This window comes from Macaca nemestrina, chromosome 14, assembly GCF_043159975.1.
Source record: "Macaca nemestrina isolate mMacNem1 chromosome 14, mMacNem.hap1, whole genome shotgun sequence".
Classification (NCBI taxonomy): domain Eukaryota; kingdom Metazoa; phylum Chordata; class Mammalia; order Primates; family Cercopithecidae; genus Macaca; species Macaca nemestrina.
Window position 1 is genome coordinate 20670520 of NC_092138.1, and position 22877 is coordinate 20693396.

Sequence of the window (22877 nt, forward strand, 5' to 3'; positions counted from 1 at the left end):
AATGAGTAAGATCATAATCAGGTGGGAAATGTAATGTTAAAAGAGAACTACTGCATTGTGATAGGTACCAAAACACATGTATAGAGTAGACTGAGGGCAGAGTGGTTGGCCCTTTCTAGACAGACTGCAAGGTGTTTGCAGAAGTGACAATTTTCCCAAAAAGGGTGTTCTGAAGAGAAGATCCAAGTAAGAGAAATATAAAAGGTCAAAGGAAAGTTCAAGGAATGAATGAAGAAAACAGGAAAGAAAGATAATCAATGACAGGAGGTTTTAAATGAGAAGATAGAGTGAATGGTCTTGAAACAGAACATCAAATGATCTGAGACAAGAAGAAAAAAACAGATCAAACTAATAGACGGAGATAAAATTTATAAAAATGGAGCAAGAAAATCAGAGAGCAACCATCTAACTGTGAACTTAAATTATCTTTCAAATTTTATCTTCCAACATGTACTCTACATTCCAATGAATTCCCAACTATTCCTTATAACACTATGCTTTCATGCTTCCTTATCTTTGTTCATGCACACCTTCTTCTTAGCCTTTTCCATCTAATCTCCATATTACTATATTACATGTTACTGTACTTCATGTATCTTGCCCAGGAGTCAGTCATTAATCCCTTTTATGTTTTCCATAGTTTTTGGCAACTGTAACACTTTCTATAACTCTCCAAAACCCACTGTTTCCTACTTCATACATTTATGTAATATATCCATCTTTTGATGGCAAAAGTCACATGCAATTCTTCTTGGTATTGAGTGTCTCATCCACAGAAAACCTTGATAAATATTTGTTAAATTAATAAAAGAATCAGTATATTTAAATTCTATTTAAATATTTTAATAAAATATAAATTGTTTTCCTATATTTATCTGCATCTATACTTATCTGTACCATTAATCTAAGAATAGAAACAGAATAGAGAAAGATAACTGTTTGTTAAGACCTCACATCTTAAATATACGTGCACCTACACTGAAGTACTAGATTAAAAGAATACCTAGATCGTGAGTTCGAGACCAGCCTGACCAAAATGGAGAAATCCCGTCTCTGCTAAAAATACAAAATTAGCTGCGCATGGTGGTGCATGCCTGTAATCCCAGCTATTTAGGAGGCTGAGGCAGGAGAATTGCTTGAATCTGGGAGCTGAGATCCCGCCATTGCACTCCAGCCTGGGCAACAAGAGCGAAACTCTATCTCCAAAAAAAAAAAAAAAAAAAAAAAAAAAAAGGCCTAATGAAAACTCCAAGCTGGTTAGTCACTAATAGTTCTAGTTAAGATGAAGTACTTAATCAGTAACAATTCTCATTAAGATGAATTAATCACTACTAATTCTCATTAAGACAGATTAACTATCATGTAACAAATTAACATTCAGCCTTGGAAAAAAGTATAAAGGCACTGTTTCCTCTACTACGGAGAGAGACACAAAATATATACCAGAAATGTATTAAAAAGTAGAGTATCATTAACTTTTATTATCCAAGAAGAAAATGAAAGTTCTTCACAGAAATTTTTAAATATATCTTACATGTCATATTTAATCTAGTCTTGTAACCCACCCCAAATCACCTCTAGAGCAAGATCAGATATTGTAAATGACTATTTTGTTGTTCTCTCAACAATACAATTCTTTCCCTCAGCAAGTCTGAACTAAGCAATAAAACACTCATTAGATTTAGCAGGTCGATCTATGTGAAAATACGTGCCTAAAACTGCTAGACTGTCTTCAGAGCATTGAGGATCCCATTCTGAACTTCTGGACAAGGGAACAGGTAAGCACTGTTTGCAGTTCTGCCTCTATCCTTCTGTAGCACTGAGGTAAGTATCTATTTCTAGTGTGTATTCTAAAATGGTATTTAAACAAACTACAATGCTTAATTCTGAGGAAAGTTTTATTCTCCAACAGGGTTAAATTTCCATATAAGAGATTATTTTCAATTCCAGATTACATATCTTGACTAATATTTACTTGTTACGATATAAATCTGTAAGACTAGCTCATATTTTGTTATAATTTTAATATTTTCTTAAAACATATCTTGTATCAAATTTAATTACTTTAAAAATTTAAAATTAATGTAGTATATACTTCTATTTACAACTCCATCCCTGAACAATGAACACATATGAAAAGGATAAAATATTCTGTTTACTAAAAGAATGTCAAAAAAATTGTATTATAAAACCTTTGAGAAGTAAAATTTACTTCATAATAGTATAAATTCAGAAACCATCAGGCATCATCTATTAGACATTTTTAAAACTCTTAATCATATGACTATGCTTATGATGCTTATATTGCAACAAAAATATATTTAAGAGAAAAGTATATATAATATGCTTGCTATAAGTTATTACAATAAATTAAATAATACTTCTTTTTTAAGATCTAAGTGCACTGAAACCTACATGAGTTAGATGAGCTATTAGCAGGATGGATTTGATCAAAGTTATCCATGTGAAATCAGAAACTAAAAAGTCTACAAGAGATCTCAGAGTAAATAAAATGATAAAGAAAAAATACCGGTAAGATCCTAATGGTATGTTGAATTCATTTTCAGGTGAGGCAGTTCCCAATAAGGTATCCCCTTCGTAAACAGACAGTGGGACTGAAAAATGATTTCTTATCTGGGAAAGAAAAACAAATAATATTTAGTATCATTAATCTAAGAATCTACAGATGTGTAAAAAAAAGTCCATGTAAATATCTTAACAAAGGAACTATCAGGCAATATTCATCTTGCTTATGTAAATTAGAAAAGAAACAAACATATTATTTATCCTAAAACAGACAAGAAAAATTTCTACAGTTTTATATAAAAGGAATCTCAAAAACAGACTTTAAGTATCCTACAGGGGAATAAGATAATATCACCTTCACTTTAGGATAAAGACTAATTTGTTTAGAGATACGTTTTTGTTTAGACAAAAATAGTAGAAAAAAATTCATAGAAAAAAATCAAAATTTTAAATATTTGTATGGTAAAAGTGACAATCTACAGGCTGGCAAATATCTGTAATATACTTGACAAAGGGTTTATAACCACTACATACTCAAAAATCCTAAAAATCATTAAGAAAGTTGCAATCAAGAGGAAAACAGGAACAGAATGTAAACAGGTGATTCACAGAATGGAAAAACTGACCAATAAAGAAGAAAAGATACTTGACATTACTAGTAATCAAGAAAATACAAATTACATTCATAGAATATCTTTTAATACCAACAAACTGCAAAAATATCAGAAGTATGGTAATATCAACAGTTGAAAATGATGCGAACAGGAACTCATATACACTAGTGGTAGAATGTATATTGATAAAATAACTCTGAAGAATAATTCGACAAAAACTTAGTAAAAATGAAAATGTACTTTCTTCTTAGCAATTCTGCTCCTAGTGCCATACCTAGAGAAATGTTTACACATGTGTATTCATTTATTGTTTACTACACTCACTCAAGACACCGATGTTCACTACACCACTGATTTTATTATAAAAAAATGAAAATGAAAACAATCTCAACAATGGAAAAATAAGAAAATTTTCTTCAAATTGATATAATCATGTAACATCATTAAAATAATGACCTATGTATCAGTATATGGTTACACTTATATTATGTATCAGTATATGGTTACACAAATATTTGAATGAAAACAGAACATAGCATAACAAGGTGAAACAGTGTAACATTTCTGTAAGACACTAAAAACACAAGTATGTACTTTCTGGACAGGAAGTAGTTTTTAAAATATGGTACTAGAAATATACACAACATATCACCAAATTGATATTGCCTCAAGGAAGAAGGAAGGAGTGAATGTGGACTAAGGAGGGAAACCAAACAGTTGGCTTCAACTTCATGCATTTTTTTTAAATTTAAGGGAACCATTTTTAAACGTCAATATTTTTAAAACTCCATGGTGTGGATGGAGACATCTGTATTATAATAAACTTCAAAGTCCACTATCAAACCAATAACCAACATCCAGAGCATTCCACAACAGACATTAACTATAAGTTTTCCAACATATTTTCTGATTATAAATATAATTCCAAATAAATTTCACATTCAACTTATCACTGATGTAAATGGAGCCTATTAAGAAACACATGCTTCTAAATGGTGCCTGTTTGGAATGTGAAGTTACTTATCAAAGTCTGATATTGCTTCCTTTGTTTTCCCTTTCAGATTTAGTGTGGAAAAAGTTGGTTGGAAGCTGACAATAAACTAGCAGTTGAAATTTCAAGGAAAGATCAAAGGTCTGGAAAACGGAATGAGCATAAGCTTGAAAAGTCTAAGGGAGCAGAGGAAAAGGGAACATCCGTCTGTATAAAAGTGGGTGGGCACAGTGGCTCACACCTATTATAATTCCAGCACTTTGGGTGGCTGAGGCAGGAGGATCACTTGACCTCAGGAGTTCGAGACCAGTCTAGGCAATATGGTGAGACCCTGTCTCTACAAAATATTGAAAAATTAGCCAGGTATGGTGGTATACACATGTAGTCCGAGCTACTGGAGAGGCTGAGGTGAGAGGATTATTGAGCCTGGGAAGTCAAGGTTGCAGTGAGCATTGATCATGCCACTGCACTCCTGGGCGATTAGAACCCTGTCTCTCAAAAATTACAAAGATAAGAAAGAAACAAAAGCATGTTGCAGGTAAGCTATCTTGCTGGAACAATTCCTAAAGTTTATGATTATGCAACAGCAATATGATAGCAGAATGAACATAGATGTTAAAGTGAAACAAACCTGAGATAAATACTGGCAGTGCTAATTACTAGCTGTGTAACTGTGGGCAAATTTTATTTTGAATAATACCATTTCTCCTGACTATCAAAAGTAGTAAATTCATATATACGCATACCTTGTTTTATATGTTTTGCTTTATTGTGCATTGCAGATATTTCATTTTTTACAAATTAAAGGTTTATGGCAATCCTGTATCAAGCAAGTCTATTGGTGCCATTTTTCTAACAACATGTGCTCACGTAGTGCCTCGGTGTCATATTCTGGTAACTCTCACGATATTTCAATCTTTTCGTTATAATTATATGTGCTATAATTAATAAATGTGTGTGTTCTCACTGCTCCACAAATTGGACATTTTCCCCACTTTCTCCCTCTTCTTCAGACTTCTCTATTCTCTGAGACACAATACTATTGAAAATAGGACAATTAATAACCCTCCAATGACCTCTTTCAAATGAAAAGAAGAGGCACATGTCTCTCACTTTTAAATCAAAAGCAAAAGCTAGAAATGATTAATGTTAAAGAGAAGTGCATGTCAAAACCAGAGATGGGCTAAAAGGTAAGCCTCTTGCATCAAACAGCCAAGTTGTGAATGCAAAGGAAAAGTTTTTGAAGAAAATTAAAAGTCCTAACCCAGTGAACACGCAAATGACAAGAAAGTGGAACAGCCTTATTGCTAACAGGAAGAATATTCTAGTGGTCTGGATATGACATGATTTGACTACGTCCCCCACCCAAATCTCATCTTGAATTGTAATCCCCATAACCCATGTGTCAAGGGAGGAATCAGGTGGAGGTAACTGGATCATGGGGACAGTTTCCCCATGCTGTTCTCATGATGGTGAATGAGTTCTCACGAGATCTGATGGTCTTATAAGTGTGTGGTAGTTCTTCCTGCATTCACTTCTCTTTCCTGCTGCCTTGTGAAGAAGGTGCCTTGCTTTCCATTTGCTTTCTGCCATGATTATAAGTTTCCTGAGGTCTCCCCAGCCATGCTGCACTATGAGACAATTAAACCTCTTTCCTTTATAAATTACTAAGTCCTGGGCAGTTCTTTACAGCAGTATGAAAACAGCCTAATACAGGATAGAAGATCAAATCAGCTGCAACATTCCCCTAAGAAAGGCCCTAACTCTCTTCAATCGTATGAAGGCTGAGAGATGTGAGGAAGTAGCAGAAAAAAAGTTGGAAGCAGAGGTTTGTTCACGAGGTTTAAGGGAAGAAACTACCTGTATAACATACAAGTGCAAAGTGAAGCGGCAAGTGGCTGCAGCAAGTTATCCAGAAGGTCTAGCTAAGATCACTGATGAAGATGGCTACACTAAACAACAGATTTCCAAACTAGACAAAACACCCTTCTATTGGAAGAACACGACATTTAAGACTCTCATAGCTAGAGAAGAGAAGTCAATGCTTAGCTTCAGAGCTTCGAAGGACAGTCTGAATCTCTTGTTAAAGGGATAATGAAGCAAGTGACCTGAAGTTACGCCAATGTTCATTTACCATTATGAAAATCCTAGGGCCTTTAAGAATATGCTAACTCTACTTTGTGCTCTATACATGGAAAAACAAAGCCTGAATTTGAAAGCACATCTGTTTACAGCATGGTTTACCGAATTTTTAAAGCCCACTACTGAGACCTATTCTCAGGAAAAAAAATCCTTTCAAAATGCTATTGCTCATTGGCTATGCACATTGTCACTCGAGTTCTGATGGAGATGTACAGGAGATTAATGCTGTCTTCATGCCTGCTAACACAACATCTATTCTGTAGCAAATGGATCAAGGAGTAATTTCAACTTCTTAATATTATATGTAATATTGTATATTTGACTTAAATAATATTAGTCTCATTATTTAAGAAATACATTTTTTAAGGCAACAGCTCCCATAGACAATGATTCCTCTGATGGATCCAGGCAAAGTAAATTGAAAATCTTCTGGAAAGGATTCATCATCCAGATGTCATTAATAACATTTGTGATTCATGAGAGGAGGTCAAAATAACAACATTACCAGCTGGTTCCAACCCTCATGGATGACTTTGAGGAATTCAGGACTTCAATGGAGCAAGTCACTGCAGATATGGTGGATACAGCAAGAGAACTAGAATTAGAATTGGGGCCTGAAGAGGTGACTGAATTGTTGCAACTTTCTTTAGAGAGAAAAGTATGAAGAGTATCTCATCCAGTGAGTGGCAAAAAATGGTATCTCATCCAGTGAGTAGCAAAAAATGGTCAGGCAAAAATGTATTATTCTGACTAATATATACATAATAATCAGAAAACCTCCAAATACTCATATTTATCTTTGGAATAGATAATAACAAATTGTTTAGTAAAACAATTTTCTCATAATTTTTCTATATCTTACCAAATTCTACTTTAAAAACATCATAGCAGCATATGAAACATGAGAACTAAGAATTTGATAAATGAATAATCTTAACTGTACTCTATTTTTAATTCTAGAAAAACTATTTGCTCTATACATTTGAAGCAATAGAAATATGTCTATACAAAGTACCTGTAAGAAATTCAAAATTCACGTTCAACTATTTAACTAAATGGCAAAATAATCAACAGTAATGAGTGCGGCTGTTAGTCACCTTTTAAAATAGTTACCTAAATAAAAAGTGAAAGAGAAGGGATATCTGTTTTCAGCCATGCTAGAATAACAGGGACCAGATATAGCTTCCCACCCTAATCAACTAAAAAGCAGGAAACAAACAACAAACATCAAACCACAGTTTCAGATAAGGCACAATAGGCAGCACAAGGGAAAAACAAAAACAAAAACGAAAAAGCTACAGAAGCTATGACTACTCAGCTTGCTGTCTGGAGAGTGAGTTTCTAGTCTGCTGTGTGAGAAGCAGGCAGCCAAGTTGAAGAGACAAGATCTGAAAATCTGGGGAAGCCAATGTGACTGAAATTCACAGCATATTGTACTGGAGGGGAGAGACCTGCATGGAGAGGCAAAAGCTGTACAGACAGAATTCTGGAAAACTGAGTGTCCCCTCCACGTCAAAACTTCAGCTGAGTCATGACCAGGACATGTGCAGATTATCTACGGCTCAGTAAAGATCCGCCTAAAAGAAACAGGAAGAACAAAGTCTGGTTCTGATATATACAGTAGTTTTAGGTAACCAATAAAAAATTATCAGGTACATTAAAGGAATGAAAAAAATACCATAATGAAAAGAAACATCAATAAAATGAAACAAACCTAAAATGACACGTAATAGAATTGGTAAACATTAAAACATTTATTAAAATTATATCCAATATCACTAAAAACTTAGAAGACTAAGTATGCTAAAAAGAGACACTGGAAAATAAAAAACCAAAAAAATTCATAGTACTATTGAGAAAAATATATCAGATGGCGTCAACAGCAGATTGGCCACTGAAAAAGAAAAGGGAAACTGAAAACAAGAGAAACTATCAAAAAAGAAATGGGTAAAAAGCTGAAAGGAAAAACAAACAGAGCATTACTGAGCTGTGGGGCAAGTTCAAACACCCTAATATATACCTAACTGGAACCTAAAGGAGAGAAGAGAGGGCGAAGACAGAAAAAATTTTAGAAACAATGGCAAAAAGTTTTCTAAAGTTGATCAAAACTAGAAATCCATGATTTTAAGGTCAGTAAACCCCAAATACAAGGAACATGAAGAAAACTACACTAAGATTCATCACAACCAAATTGCTTAAAACCAATGATAAAGAAAAAAGAAATCTCAAAAGCAGCTAAAGAAAAGGTTGACACATTTTGTAGAAGAGCAAATACAGGAAAAAAAGCAGACTTCCGATCAGAAACAATGCAATACAGTAGACAGCAGAACAACATTTTTAAAGTATGGGGAAAAAACTCTGCCAATCTAGATCTCTAGGCCCAGTGAAAATATCTGTAACACATATATGTGAAATAAAAACTGAAAGAATTCATCATCAGCAGATCCACGCTGTGAGATTACTGAAAGAAAAAAAGTGATAATAAATATCAAATACAGTTTGTATTTTAAACCAATTTAAAACATAATTCATTAAAGAAAAATAGTAACTTGTATTATGGGGTTTTGGCTAACATACATAGACACGAAAATGTATGAACATAATTATCCAAATGTGGGAGATGAGAAGTGGAAGTATACTGGTCTAAAGTTTTGATTCTGTATGTGAAGCAGCAAAGTACTACTTGAAGGTAGACTAATACAATATGTACGTAATAAAGCCCTAAAGTAATAACAACAACAACAACAAAAAAGGCAAGGAAGTATAAAGAGATACAGCCAATAACCAACAAGGAAATAAAATGAATTCATAACAAAAATGCTCAATTAATTAAAAAAAAAAGAGAAAGAGAAAACAAAAGGAAGATGGATGTAAAGAACAAATGAGACAAATAGAAAAAAAAAAATAGCAAGTTTAAGCCCAACCATATCAATAACAACTTTTAAATATAAGTGGTTTAATTATCCTTGTTAAAAGGCACAGATTTTCAGATTAGGTTAAATAAAAAAACAAAACAAAACAAAACAAAACATAAGGTCCAACTACGTGGTGCCTACAGAAACCCCACGTTAAACACACTTTAATACACAGGTCCCCAGCCCTTCACCCATGGGCTGGTACCAGTCTGTGGCCTGTTAGGAAGTGGGCTGCACGGCAGGAAGTGAGCAGCAGGCTTGAGAGCATTACCGCCTGAGCTCTGCCTCCTGTCAGATCAGCCACAGCGTTAGATTCTCATAGGAGGGTGAACCCTATTGTGAACTGTGCGTGCACGGGATCTAGGTTATATGCTCCTCATGAGAATTTAACTAATGCCTGATGATCTGAGGTTAAATCCAGTATTGTGAGTGCTTGCCTGATTTTTGTTTCTTATGGTGTTTTTTTCTGTGTAGATAGTTGTTAATTTGGTGTCCCTGCAGGGGACAGGGACACATATGGGTGGAGCTTTCTGTTCTTGAGAAAGGAATCCTGAGACCATATGCCCCAGCCCCCAACCTGTGGAAAAACTGTCTTCCATGAAACAGGCCCCTGGTGTCAAAAAGGTTGGGGACTGCTGCTTTAATGAGTTAAAAAGTTAAACAATGAGAGGTGGAGCAAGATGGGGGAATAGGTGTGGTGGTGTGCACCTGCAGTCCTAGCTGCTCGGGAGGCTGAGATAGAAGAATTGCTTAAACCCAGGAGAATGTGGCTCCAGTGAGCCATGATGGCACCACTGCACTCCAACCTTGGGCACAGAGCAAGACTCAAGAAAAGAAAGGAAGAGAGAAAGACAGACATTAAAACTCTAGACCAATATCCCTCATGAATATAAATGCAAAATCCAACAACATACTAAAAGGTTAGTAAGACGTCATGATTATGTGAGATTAATCCTAGGAATGCAAGTTGATCTAACATTTAAAAAAATCAATGAATGTAATTCATCATACTAACAATTGAAAAAATGTATCCTCCTCTCGCACAGAAAAGGCATCTGACAAAATACAAAAATCGACTCTGATAAAAACTCTCAGCACACTAGGAATAGACAGGAATGTTTTCAATGTAAGAAAAGGCATCTACAAAACTACAACACAAATCATGTTTAATGGTGAAAGAATGGACAAGGCAAAAACATAAGACGTCACCACTTCTACTCGAATTGTATTCTAGCCAGTGTAATAGGCAATATAAACAAGATAAAACACATCCAGATTGGAAAGGAAAAAGTACAAATGTCTTCATTTGCAACTATCGTAACTATCTAAATCTACACAAATCTACTAGAATACGTGAGTCTAGTTAAGACTGCAAATAGAGGTTAATATAATCTGTATTTCTAAACACTACCAATGAGTAATCAGGATTTAAAACATTAAAAGACAAGCCAATTTTATCCAGATTTTTGACAAAATTGATAACCTGATTCTCAAGTTTAAAGAAAAATGAGAAGGAACTAGAATCCTCTGGAAAAAAATCCACATGGTGAAAAAAAAAACAAAATCTCAATTCTTAACCTCACACTGTATACCAAGGTTCACTCAAAATGGATATGTGGCATATCCATATAAAGATGACTACTGAGAAACAACATGTAACTGCATGTAACAACATGGATACACATGAGTTGACACACACACACAAAATTTTTCTGAATGAAAGTCAAACTCCATCTGTACTGTATTCAACTTATGTAAAGTCCTAGGCCATATAACTAATGTACAATGAGGACAGATCAGTGGATGCCTGGGAATGGGAAAGTGGGGAAATAGAAAATTTTTCTAAGAAATAAATGTGTTCATTACCTTGACTGTGATGAAGGTTTCAAAGGTGGATTTTTGTGTCAAAAGTCATCAACTTCAAATATATGTAGTTTATTGTACATACCTCAACAAAGCTGTAAAATTTTTTTTATTTCTCTAAGAATTATCTAATCAAATAGAAAGGATATAAATACATTACAAAGACCTAAAGCAAAACACTGATGAGTATTTATAAAAAATACCCTAAGAAGATTTTACAAAATATTCCTATTAAAAAATTATAAGAAGTATATCAAACAAATTCCTACCACTGGTCATATCTGAGTAGTGCAACTGCTGGTAGTGACTCTTCTTTTGATATCAGTTGTATTTCTCTTACGGTTTATATTCTTTCAGTAATAATTTGCTTTGGTGTTTTTCTCTTTTTTAAATTTTATTAGCACACAGATATGCATAACAGGACATCCCCCAAAATTGATCATTTCATACCTGCACTGGGGAGCGAATTGTGACCTTCTTACTTCCTTCCACTGTATCAATTTGACAAACAATAGATCTTTCAACTCCAGACTCTCTGTGTCTTACAGTGTACAGACGTCGTCCCACTTTTGTTAAAGGAATCTTATCAGCAGTAGAATGGTTAACAGGTGCTAAATTAAATAAGTATGTTTAAAAGTTTTTATTATAATTCATTAAAAATTAATTTTACATGTTATATATTAGAAATTTCAGATGATTCTTAAACTTATAAATAATAGTCACTAAAGTCTTCGGATATAGTCCGTAAAAGGGATATTTTAAGAAGCCACCATATATTTCCACAGCATTCATTAAAAAATCCCATTCAGGAGTTTAACCCAAGACAACAAGAGCAAACCTTTCCAAAATGAGTAACGAGAGCAAGTACTATAAAATACAAGAATATTGATCTCTGGCTTGCTGTAAGAATAACCAGAGCATAATAGCTTTTGGTAGACACTGGTAAATATCAAGGTGACTACAATTTTTGTTTTTAATTTTTCCAACAACTTGTGTCACTTTTCCTTTTGTATCTTGGACTTGATTACACAAAATTTTATATATATTTACCTAAAACACATGTTGTATTGGGGATGAAATTACTTGCATAAATTTCATTTACCATCCCATTCATAAAAATGTAAAAAAAAAGAGGTAAAATTTATGAGAACATTAAGTACAACGTTATGACAATACCTGAAACACCTGTTACATGTTATTTTCTAACTAGAAACACAAGCAATTTTAGTAGCCTACCCTCCCATGTCTAATTAATCTTCTAAATGATGCCCTCCTCAATAACTACTTAAATGCCAGAGTATCAAAAAGTGGTGTAGGTGAGGCTTTGGGACTATTTAACTTCACAATGACTACATATTATGATAATTTAAGAATGTATATATTTCACCTCCAATAAAAATGAAAAACTTCTAGGAAGCAGAAAAGACAAAGGAAAAAACCTTCATCTCAATAGGCAGAACATTAAAAAAAAACTATTTACAAATCCTAAAACCATTAAAAATTGCCATTTGCATGAATTCAAACTTTGAAGTCATTCAGTTGCAAAACTAGTGGAATGCCATCAAGTGATACCAAATGTGAATAAAAGAATCCCCACAAACATTAAACATCTATGGTCTATAAAAGCTGAACGAGGGCGAGATCTAATACTGTTCCTCCCAACAACAAAGCAGTAAATTGCCATGCTCTGAATAATGCAGTGGATAAAGAAAAAGTCTGGAATACAAAGTTTTAGTAATGACACACTGCAACCAAGACACTGCAAAGACAAAAAACAGCTCGTGACCTATTAGAAAGGAGAGTTTAAAAAACAAAACAAAACAAAACAAAAACCTTGCTAAGATTCTACAAAAGAGTAAAATAACATGTAAATTGTAATTTAAAACAAAAAAGCCCCAGGAAGGTAATACAGCAACTACTTACTAAGAAGAATGAAGAAGAGTTTGCTGCTTAGGCTGGTCATTGCATTGAAATGATCATTGTCCTTGGTTCGGACATAATCCATACTTAAACTTTCTTCATTTTTCAATACATATGATTTTGCCATAGGAATGTTGAGTACACTAAAAGAATCACTTGGCGAAACAGAGATAGTAAGTCCAAGGGAATTTAAAATTATAAATGGTGCCAGATCCTTTACGAAGTCAGCTGAAGATCCAGTGGCAGCTTCTGTAAATGCCTAATAAGAAAGAGTTATCTTAAATAAAATGAAATGTGTAAAATTAAATGACAAGGAGAACAGTAGAGGACAAACGACAAATAACTAAGTCATTAAACTTCTTATTCAACAGACAGATCAACTCAGACAAGTATCTCAATATTTAAAATTCCAAATTTCTTTACTTACCTTGGCTAAATTATTTAACATTACAAGACCACATTTGGATAATGTAATGTTTAATTGGTCTTTTGAATGGAAACTAATGACAGTTTTATATTCTGGCACTTTGTAGTTTTCTTCTTCAGGATCTGACTCAACAATGGCCTTTTTGGCTTTCTTTTTCATCTAAAATGATAAATCACAGAAATACAAGAAAAAATTATTTCTAGGAACACAACATAACTAGACAAATCTCAATAACAACATTAGAGAGATCAGTACATTTTATCTTTTCTAATTTCAGTAAGTTCTACGGCCTTACTGAAATTACTTGGACATCAGCCAACTAAGGTCACACAGGACAGAAATATTAGAGAAAATAAATCCTGTCATCCTCAGTGACAGTAAACTGGCAGATATAATTCAGAAGGAATAATAAAGACCTAGAATTACTATGTGTACCTGGCATCTGAATATAAAAGCACATACTTCAAAGCAACATAAAAACTCAGAAAACAGTAACTTAACGTATTGGTCATGCTAATAATAAAGAACAGAAACATGGAGACTTACAAAGGCAGGCAATAGCAGCAGAACAGTGTTATAAACCTAGAGCTCATAAGAATCAATACCCTTTACCATTTTTTAGGAGTCACAGATCCACTGACCATGTGTATTCTAACCTAAAAACCATCAAGGAATTCCTTTTAAAATCCTTCATCTAAAATATCTGGAAAATAAAATTAAATGATCTAATACGAAAAGAGCTCAGCATGCTAAGCTAGCCACCTCTGCTCTTACTTTAACTGGCTTTAAGCCACTGAAAATCTGTCTGCAGGTTGACCAAGTCATTATTAGGTAGGAAATACGTGAGTAATTCTGCAGTCTCTTACTTCAGAAGCAAAATTTCATCCATCTAAAGGCCCCGATTCTCATGATTATATAAACACACAATATATTTCCAACATATAATATACATTCTTGCACACACACGCACACATACACACCTCCCGAGAGGATGAAGGAAACTCAGGATAGACAACAACTTACAAGAAGATGACAGAGGCGTTATAGCACAGTGGTTTAGAGTGGATTTCACCCCTCTGCAGCTGGATTTGCATCCTATCTCTTCCACTCTGTAGCTTATTACCTCAAGAAGTCTCTTAACCTCCCTGGTCTCAGTCCCTTCACAAGTCAAACTAGGGATAAAAACTCTATTTTCCTCCAAGAGTTGCTGTATCTGGCACATAATACTTGTTACATAATCGTATTAGAAGCATAGGAAACATTGGCCTGAGATTTGAAAATTACATTAAGAGGGCAAACAAGGAAGCATGTGGGCAAGGCCCATGATGACACAATCTGGACTTTGTTGTGATTAAAATAAAGTGTCTAATATGGCATAAACATTCTCAATTTTGGAAAATTTTTTCAGACTTCAAATATACACTGATGAGGGAATGTTAATAAAGGAGGAAGCTATACATGTGCAGAAATAGGGGGTATATGGGAAATCTCTGTTCCTTCTTCTCAATTTTGCTGTGAACCTAAATCTGTTCTTAAAAAAAGTAGTCTTTTAAAATACATACATACATATATACACACACACATATATATACCTTGATACCAAGATTCCATGGTCTAAAATCCTCAGTCTGATCAATTTCTAAGGGTTCAAGCAAAGGCTCCCATACACCAAACATTTCATTATAATAATGCACCTATAGAGAGAATTTTTTAAATTAAAAATGATTTACTATCCTGCTTCCCACCATGTTTTTTAGCCCTGTTATTTCTTCTATACGAAAACCAGTTTACATGCCATTCAGTAGCTTCCTATAAACACTCCCTCAGCATTTTCCTCACCTGGCTAACTTCATAGTACATATTCGCTCTTCACAATTTAGTCCAGATAAAACCCCCTTTAAAGCATCTTTGCTTGATTCTACATTATATAAAAGTATAAGGCATATCTTTCTAACTCTTTATATTTCTATCAGAAGAGATTATTATCCACATATTCAGAAATTCTGTCTATATCCTCAAAAAAAAAAAAAAAGATAATACTTTAACTCTTTTTTTTTGAGGCTGGGTCTCACTATGTCCCCCAGCCTGGAGTGCAGTGGCACGATTTCAGCTCACCGCAGCCTTGATTTCCCAGCTATTCTCAAGTGAGCCTCCCACCTCAGTCTCTTGAATAGCTGAGACTACAGGTGTGAGCCACCACCATTAGCTAATTTTTTGTATTTTTAGTAGAGACAAGGTTTCACCATGTTGCCCAGGCTGATCTTGAACTCCTGGGCTCAAGCGATCCTTCTGCTTTGGCCTCCCGAAGTGCTGGGATTACAGGTGTGAGTCACTGGGCCTGGCCTCAACTTTAACTCTTAAAAAAAAGAATTCTCAATCTAATCAACAACTGTTGAATAACATATTACCTTTAAGTTGATAAAATCAGTTGAAATACAAACTTAATGTGGAGATGTACTTTAAAAGTGAAAGGACTGTATACATAAAAGCAATTATTCAAGGGCAAAATTTGAAAACTTTTTTCTAAAAGTTTTTGACCCAACATCATATTTACAATAAGCTTAATTTAAATAGCTACGTAAGATTCCATAATATTCCATATGTATCATTATCTGTTATAAAACTGGAAAAATATGCTTACTTCTAGCTCAAGCTGACAGTGCAGATTTATTAGGGAACTCCAGTTTTTGCCTTCCCCTGAAAAACGTGACTTTGCCAGAAGCATAGGCACTGTTCTATGACCAATTCCAGCCTCAAGAACTATAAAAATAGAATCAATGTTCATTTTTATCATCTCGCCTTTGGGTATCAATTCAGTTGTGGGAGCTATTTTTTCAGTTTCATTTGATTCTTCAAGAAACCACATTTTTAAAGTCTTTGTATCCTTCTTTTCCCATAACTGTGCAGTAGAAGAAGCTGTTTCTTCTGGGATGGTTTCCTTAGTTGTATACAGTGCTGAAGTTATGGTAATCATAGTATTTATAATAACTGGTGAAACCTAAATGGAAAAAAAACTAATGATAAATCTATACAAAATACTTTGAAACATACTACTTCAAGAAATATTAAATACACTTGCTGAAGGATTATGAGAAATTAAATATTGAATTAACATTACTACCACAAATAGTATAAACTATTGTTTATACAATTTTTTAAATTACCATAACTAATTGTGACTTGTTAAAATATTTACATGAATCTTGTAGATATTATTAAACTGATGAAGTATAAAATAATTTCAGTAATATTTATTAGGGATATTAGATATTAACCTCACAAACGTATTTAATAAAATACAGAATAACATTCATCATAAAATGTGTATTAAATAATGTTACTTTGTAAATATCTCATAAAAATATATTTTCAAAAACACAGATACATCTATTTTGTTTGCCTAACAATGAAAAGACTTGCTATAATAACTTTCTAGGCTTTTCTACTTTTTAAAAATGCACTGAATATTCAAACGATTATATTTTAATTTACCTTTAGTGTCAGGGATTTTACTGACATATCGATCACTTGTGGATCTGTACCTGCCTGAGTAGTTTGATAAAACAAGTCACAGGGCTGCAAAACCTATGAGAGAAAAATCAATACCACTAAATTAATGTTTAAATATAAAAATATTTCTATTTAAAGACTTTCCTAGTAATAGGTATGTCAAATAAACGAGTTAATAAAAATAACTATTTAAAAAGTTACTACTTAATACACTCCTTAATTGTCCCATAGGAAGGACCTCTAGAACCTAATATCTGTTGTATTCTTCCACAGTAATATAAGTTTTATCTGAGCAGAAGGTAGCTCGGAAAAAAATACCACATTCTCCAACCTTTATTGCAGCAAAGTGTGGTCATATAGCTATGTTCAAGCCAAAAAAGATGTGAACAGAAGAAATATATATGTAAAACTTCTAAGTCAAAATTTAAGAGAGAATTGGTATACCCTCCATTTTCTATTCTCTCTCTTTGCTTAGTGGAGGGCCAACTGTCTTGTAAATTTGGGCAACAGTTTATCTTACATCCTAACTAATATACATATATTCATTGTATCAAAATTACATCTTATATTTATATGGTGACAATGTTTAGAACATTTATGCTTCTGTAGACGCATACCAAGCATCAGGAACAAAATACAAAGAAACAAACAAAAACATATGTTTCTATTACTCCTTTAGAAGTTCAAATATTTTTGTAAGTATTTGCTGGGAGTCAGCCAGTTCACTTGAAAAGATGTCTGTAAAGGAATGATTTTTAAGTAGAGTTATAAAGAGGAGGAAGGCCAAGAGGTTACTAGAGAGTAAAGTATCAACGTGAACTATGTCAAAGCAAATGGCCGAAAGTTCAAATGACATTACATGAAGACAAGGAAAAACGCATTATTTGAGCAAAAACATCCAAATGGGAGAAAAAAGTTAAAACAATAAAACTGAAACAACACAGCAAACAACTGGCAGAAAGTCTTAAAAGTCCAAAGAGCTATTTGGAATTGACATGATTAGAAAGTCAAAGTAAGATCTTAACTGAAAAGTGTCAAGATGAACCCAACTTTTTACTGAGAATATTCCCACAAATACTAACAATAATGAGCAACATCTGGAAGAATGAAAGAGTTTCAAAGCTGGTCAATAACATTCTAAGCTAAGCTCTCTAAGCAGAGAGAAGACATTTTACAGAGCAAGTTTGGAAAACATGTAGGTAGTTTTTGTTTCCTAAATAGTTTACAATTAAGCAGATGATCAGATAGTTAACTCACAGTAGTGACTTTGCCTTTTCTCTTGATTGGAAGAAACGGGCAGGCTCTCACTTGGAGATCTTTAATAGCAGCAGTCATTGTGCTATTTTCAAGGTTACCTTTATAGCAAATTTCACATTGTGTTGTAATGACTAAGGCAGGAGCATCATTTTTTGTCATGTCAGCCACAAACACAATTTCAGGATTTTTAATAATAACATTAATTTCCCACTTCTCTAATTCCTGTGTAGGTACTAAAACAAATAAAAATAAATTAATAAATTAAAATATTTGCTATATATTATGAATAATTTATTATTTATAAGAAAATAATAAAATGAAATAATAGTAAAAAGTAAAATAAAAGAATCTTAGATTCCAAAGGAATCAACTACAACCCTTAGTGAAGATTTGAAGAAGCTATAGACATAAGAACATTTTTAAATGAGGGGGAAATCTCCACTATTTAATTGGAAAGCCTAGACCCTAATCTAGTTTCCAATTCTCAACTTGATACTCTTTCTACTATACCACAGTAAATGACATATTACAAAAAGATAACAGAGAAACCATATATTAAAAGCTAGGAATAAATACAAGAAAAATAAATGAGTGTTTTAAATTGAAATATTATCTTAATTGTGAAAAGGTATGGTTGGTTGATTATTCGCTCGCTTATTTTTTTCCATTAGGCAAATTCCTTCATGTTACTGCCTGAAGTACAATTACTTATTCTAATATAGGTTTCATAATTTTTAAATGCAATATATATTCACACCTTTAAAAAATGCAAACTATACAACCTCCCAGAAAACACATTAAGGTTTTCCTTCTACTCTGAAAAATAAAATTTTAATTTCTTAAAGTATTTACCTTGATGATCTAAAAGGCTAATCAAGGTAAGTCCTGTTGTAGCACTTCAATAAAACAAATATTAAATATTTTAGCCAATAACTAACCTTCTTCCTTAGCAGTCCATGTTTGCACACTGGTTTCTACAGCAGTGCCTGTGGTGTAGGCCTCCAGAAAGACATTTGCAACAGTCTGCAGAAATTCTACACTTGCACAAATATACATTTCTTGAAAGACTGCATCAGTCACACAGCCATCTCTGACTTTCCTGTACTTTATATCCATCATGTCTTTTTTGTCAAAACCAACAGTCAGTCCTATCATTCTGGAAAACACAGTAACAATTCCTTACATGAGTAACTTAGAAGTAACATACGAGTAAAACTTAAAGACTTCTTATCTCTTTCACTGACTAAAAAAAAAAAAAGCATTCTGAAGTCATGTCTCTTGGGAAGATCCATAAAGTGTTCCAAATAACAAATTTACAAATTTCTGAAACACAAATGTATCATAAATTAGGAAGTGTATGTTCAATAAATTATGAGTCTGAATCTCAGGATATTTTTTCTTTTCAATTTTTCATGTACTTCCCATTGCAATTAGCATGGATTAACAATAATTTATATTAGAGAATGTAATTTAAATAATGTAAAAACCAATTTAATTGCACTGATTATTTCTATTTACTCAACCAATCTATCAATTATTCAGTAAGAATAGCACATAACAGAACCAGGACATTTTAAATGTTAACTGAGTACTACGAGTTGACTGAACTGAAGCTTTAAGGAACCTAGGATGCACTCAGAAAATGAACGTGCAACTCTGGAAATGAATTCTGTAAAATATATCAACAATTTTTCAAGTAAAACCTTAGAACATCATTACAATACATACCGAGGAGTTGCTTTCTTGACATGAGGCCTTTTATCATCTAAAATACAGTTTTTTAATGAGAAGGAAGAAAATGTTGAGTCATCTGTATACATTTTTAAAGTACTTATAATATTCTCCAATTTAAATTCAGCAAGTTTCAGAGAAGGATCCCGAACATCTGTAAAGGAAGCCTATGAAAGGAGAAATCAATACAAAATTACACAGAAACACAAGTCTAACGTGTATTTTATGATATGAACTACTACAAAGTATTGCCTCTGCTTATAACAAACCTCAAAATTCTCTGTCTCCAAAGGGCTCTAATGAAAAGCCAAAAATATATACATATCACTTCAATTTTACAATTTATTTTTCACATTATTAGCTACATGATAGATAACTCATTTAAAAGGGAAATGGTTACAATTATTATTAGAGTAAAAAGATCAACCACTTTTCTCGGAGGGACAGATACTACAAAATACATGTTAAGTATTAACATTTTTTACTTTAAAAACATCTACCTATGCAAATTTCGCAAGTGAAAATACATTTTCTTTTCTTCCTGGACTTACTTGTTTAGGACCTGGACTATACAGCACCATGGTGAGATAATCAGTTTTGAAGCTCACGTTTAGTGTTGTCTTAACTAGTGAGGCACGTGAATGTACTTCTACCACGGCAGCTGTCACCACAGTTGCTCCTTGAAAAAATTAAAGTTATTTAATAAAAGAAAATATATTAAAAATTAGCTCATTAAAATACCCCTGAAATAGATTTAATAGAACTATTAATTAAACAGGTATAGTAAAATGACATTCAAGAAAATAAAATACTAGGAAATTCACATGTAAAACTCAGTTTCTGGCTTAGGACTCTTTCCATAATAATTTGGGAATATTAATTGAACACTTGGTGTTTCTCTTTCCTTTTGATGCTTCTGTTTCCACTACTGTTCTGTTCCAAGGAAAAATAGACCTAATCACTGAATATGTTTTGGGGATTAAGTAAAATAGCACATGTAAAATGCATACTACAGTACCTGGCACATAATTTAGTATTCAAATTTTACTTTAAAAAACTAAAACCAAGAGACATTTAAAAAATTTTTCTACTTATGAGAAGAATCCAAAATTTGTTTTCTACATTTAAATTTTGAATCAGGACATTATATGCACATATTAAATGAGCTTAAAATTAAAACACACCACTTTCTAATTCTCATTATATCTAACTTCAGAGAAAAGTACCATCATGCCAGGTAATATATTTTCAATTGTGATAGAAATTTACATACAATGAAATATACGTATCTTACATGAACTATTTGATGAAATTTGGTAAGTGTATATATCCACATAACCACCACTTCAATTAAGATACTGAACACTTATATCCCTCTAGAAAGTTCCCTCTTAACACTTGCTAGCCAATCCTCAACCTCTCTACCATTCTAATTTCAATCATCATAGATGAGTTTTGTATATTTTTAAATTCCATATAAATGGAGTCATACAGATTGTAAAATTTTCTGTGTGGCTTCTTTCAGTCAACATAATGTTTTCGAGGTTCAACCGTGTTGTTCCATGTACAAGTAGTTCACTCTTACAGCTACTCATGCACTCTATGAAAAGAGTTTATCCTCCTATTGATGAAGATTTGAGTTGTTTCCAGATTTGGGCTACTATAAGTAAACCTGCTATACGTATTCCTAAATGAGTCATTTTGTGTATATATGTACTTATTTTGGGGTGCGGTGGGAGTAAATACCTAGGTCTGGAATTGCTCTGTTAAAGGTAGGTATATGTTAACTGCCAAACTCTTTGCCAAAGTGGTTATACTATTTCACATTCCTATCAGTAGTCCATGAGAATTGCAACTGTTCCACATTCTCATCAACCTTTGGTGTTGTCAGTCTTCTACAACTTAACTCATCTGGTGAAATGTGAAATTTTCCTGATAAATAATGGTATGAACGACCGGGCACAGTGGCTCACGCCTGTAATCCCAGCACTTTGGAAGGCCGAGGCAGACAGATCACGAAGTCAGAAGATCGAGACTATCCTGGCTAACACGGTAAAACCCCGCCTCTACTAAAAATACAAAAAATTAGCCGGTCATGGTGGCAGGCGCCTGTAGTCCCAGCTACTCGGGAGGCTGAGGCAGGACGTCAACCCAGGAGGTGGAGCTTGCAGTAAGCTGAGATGGCACCACTGCAGCCTGGGTGACAGAACGAGAGAATGTAAACATTCCAGGAACAACTTAAAGACAAAAATGTATTCTGCAAGTGAGTGTAACATTATATTACATTAATTATGTCAAGTTTGTTGCCATATCTTATCATTTACCAGGAGTGGTGTGTTCAAATCGCCAACTATGATTCTGTATATGTGTATTTTCTTCTTTAGTTCTGTCAATTTTGCTGCAGATATTTTACAGTTCTGTTATTAGGTATATACACATTTAGGATTGTTGCATCTTCTTTGTGAATTGACACTTTTATCATTATTTGAAAAAAAACAAACCTTGTAATGAGTCATTCAGGAGAAAGATGAACCCTAAGGGGATATTTTCATGGTCTCAAGGAATCACGGCTAATTTTTAGGGTGATGACGTTACTATATTTAAAAAGTAACGTCCTTATTGCTTATGGAAAAATAGCAATCAATGGTATAATATCTGGGATTTGCTTTAAAATATCTTATAGGCTGGAGGAAGAAGGGGGAAGAGCAGAGTGAGGGCAGTAACAAAGCAGCCACATGATATTAATGAGTGAAAGTGGGTGATGAATACATGTGGGTTCATTACCTTATTCCTTCTACTTTGGTATATGTGTAAAAATTTCCAGAAGAAAACAATTAAAATAACATACTCAAACATCTGTTTCTTGTTACATCAACTGCAGACATTATCTCTCACTCTTTAAGCCCTTACTATTTGTTTCCCCTGAACCATCTTCCTCTTTACAGCTTTGTTTAGTAATGTCCTTACTTCTAAGTTATCAC

The 22877-nt window shown here is 33.5% G+C and overlaps 1 protein-coding gene across 4 annotated transcripts in view; it reads right to left on the reverse strand.

Annotated features, from left to right (window-relative positions):
• LOC105498962 (vacuolar protein sorting 13 homolog A) overlaps positions 1-22877 on the reverse strand; it is a 246971-nt gene that overhangs the window by 83138 nt on the left and 140956 nt on the right. For all 4 annotated transcript variants that reach the window (XR_011612428.1, XM_071077637.1, XM_071077638.1 and 1 more), the window contains exons 36-46: positions 20448-20575; positions 19894-20063; positions 19104-19321; positions 18166-18398; positions 16891-16983; positions 16040-16396; positions 14991-15092; positions 13399-13557; positions 12975-13230; positions 11502-11662; positions 2531-2634 (exon numbers count right to left, since the gene is read on the reverse strand). Coding sequence is in view for 3 of the 4 variants with exons in the window: in XM_071077637.1 (XP_070933738.1) it covers positions 2531-2634; positions 11502-11662; positions 12975-13230; positions 13399-13557; positions 14991-15092; positions 16040-16396; positions 16891-16983; positions 18166-18398; positions 19104-19321; positions 19894-20063; positions 20448-20575 (1981 nt within the window). In the remaining variant the exon portion in view is untranslated. The remainder of the gene's footprint in view (positions 1-2530; positions 2635-11501; positions 11663-12974; positions 13231-13398; positions 13558-14990; positions 15093-16039; positions 16397-16890; positions 16984-18165; positions 18399-19103; positions 19322-19893; positions 20064-20447; positions 20576-22877) is intronic.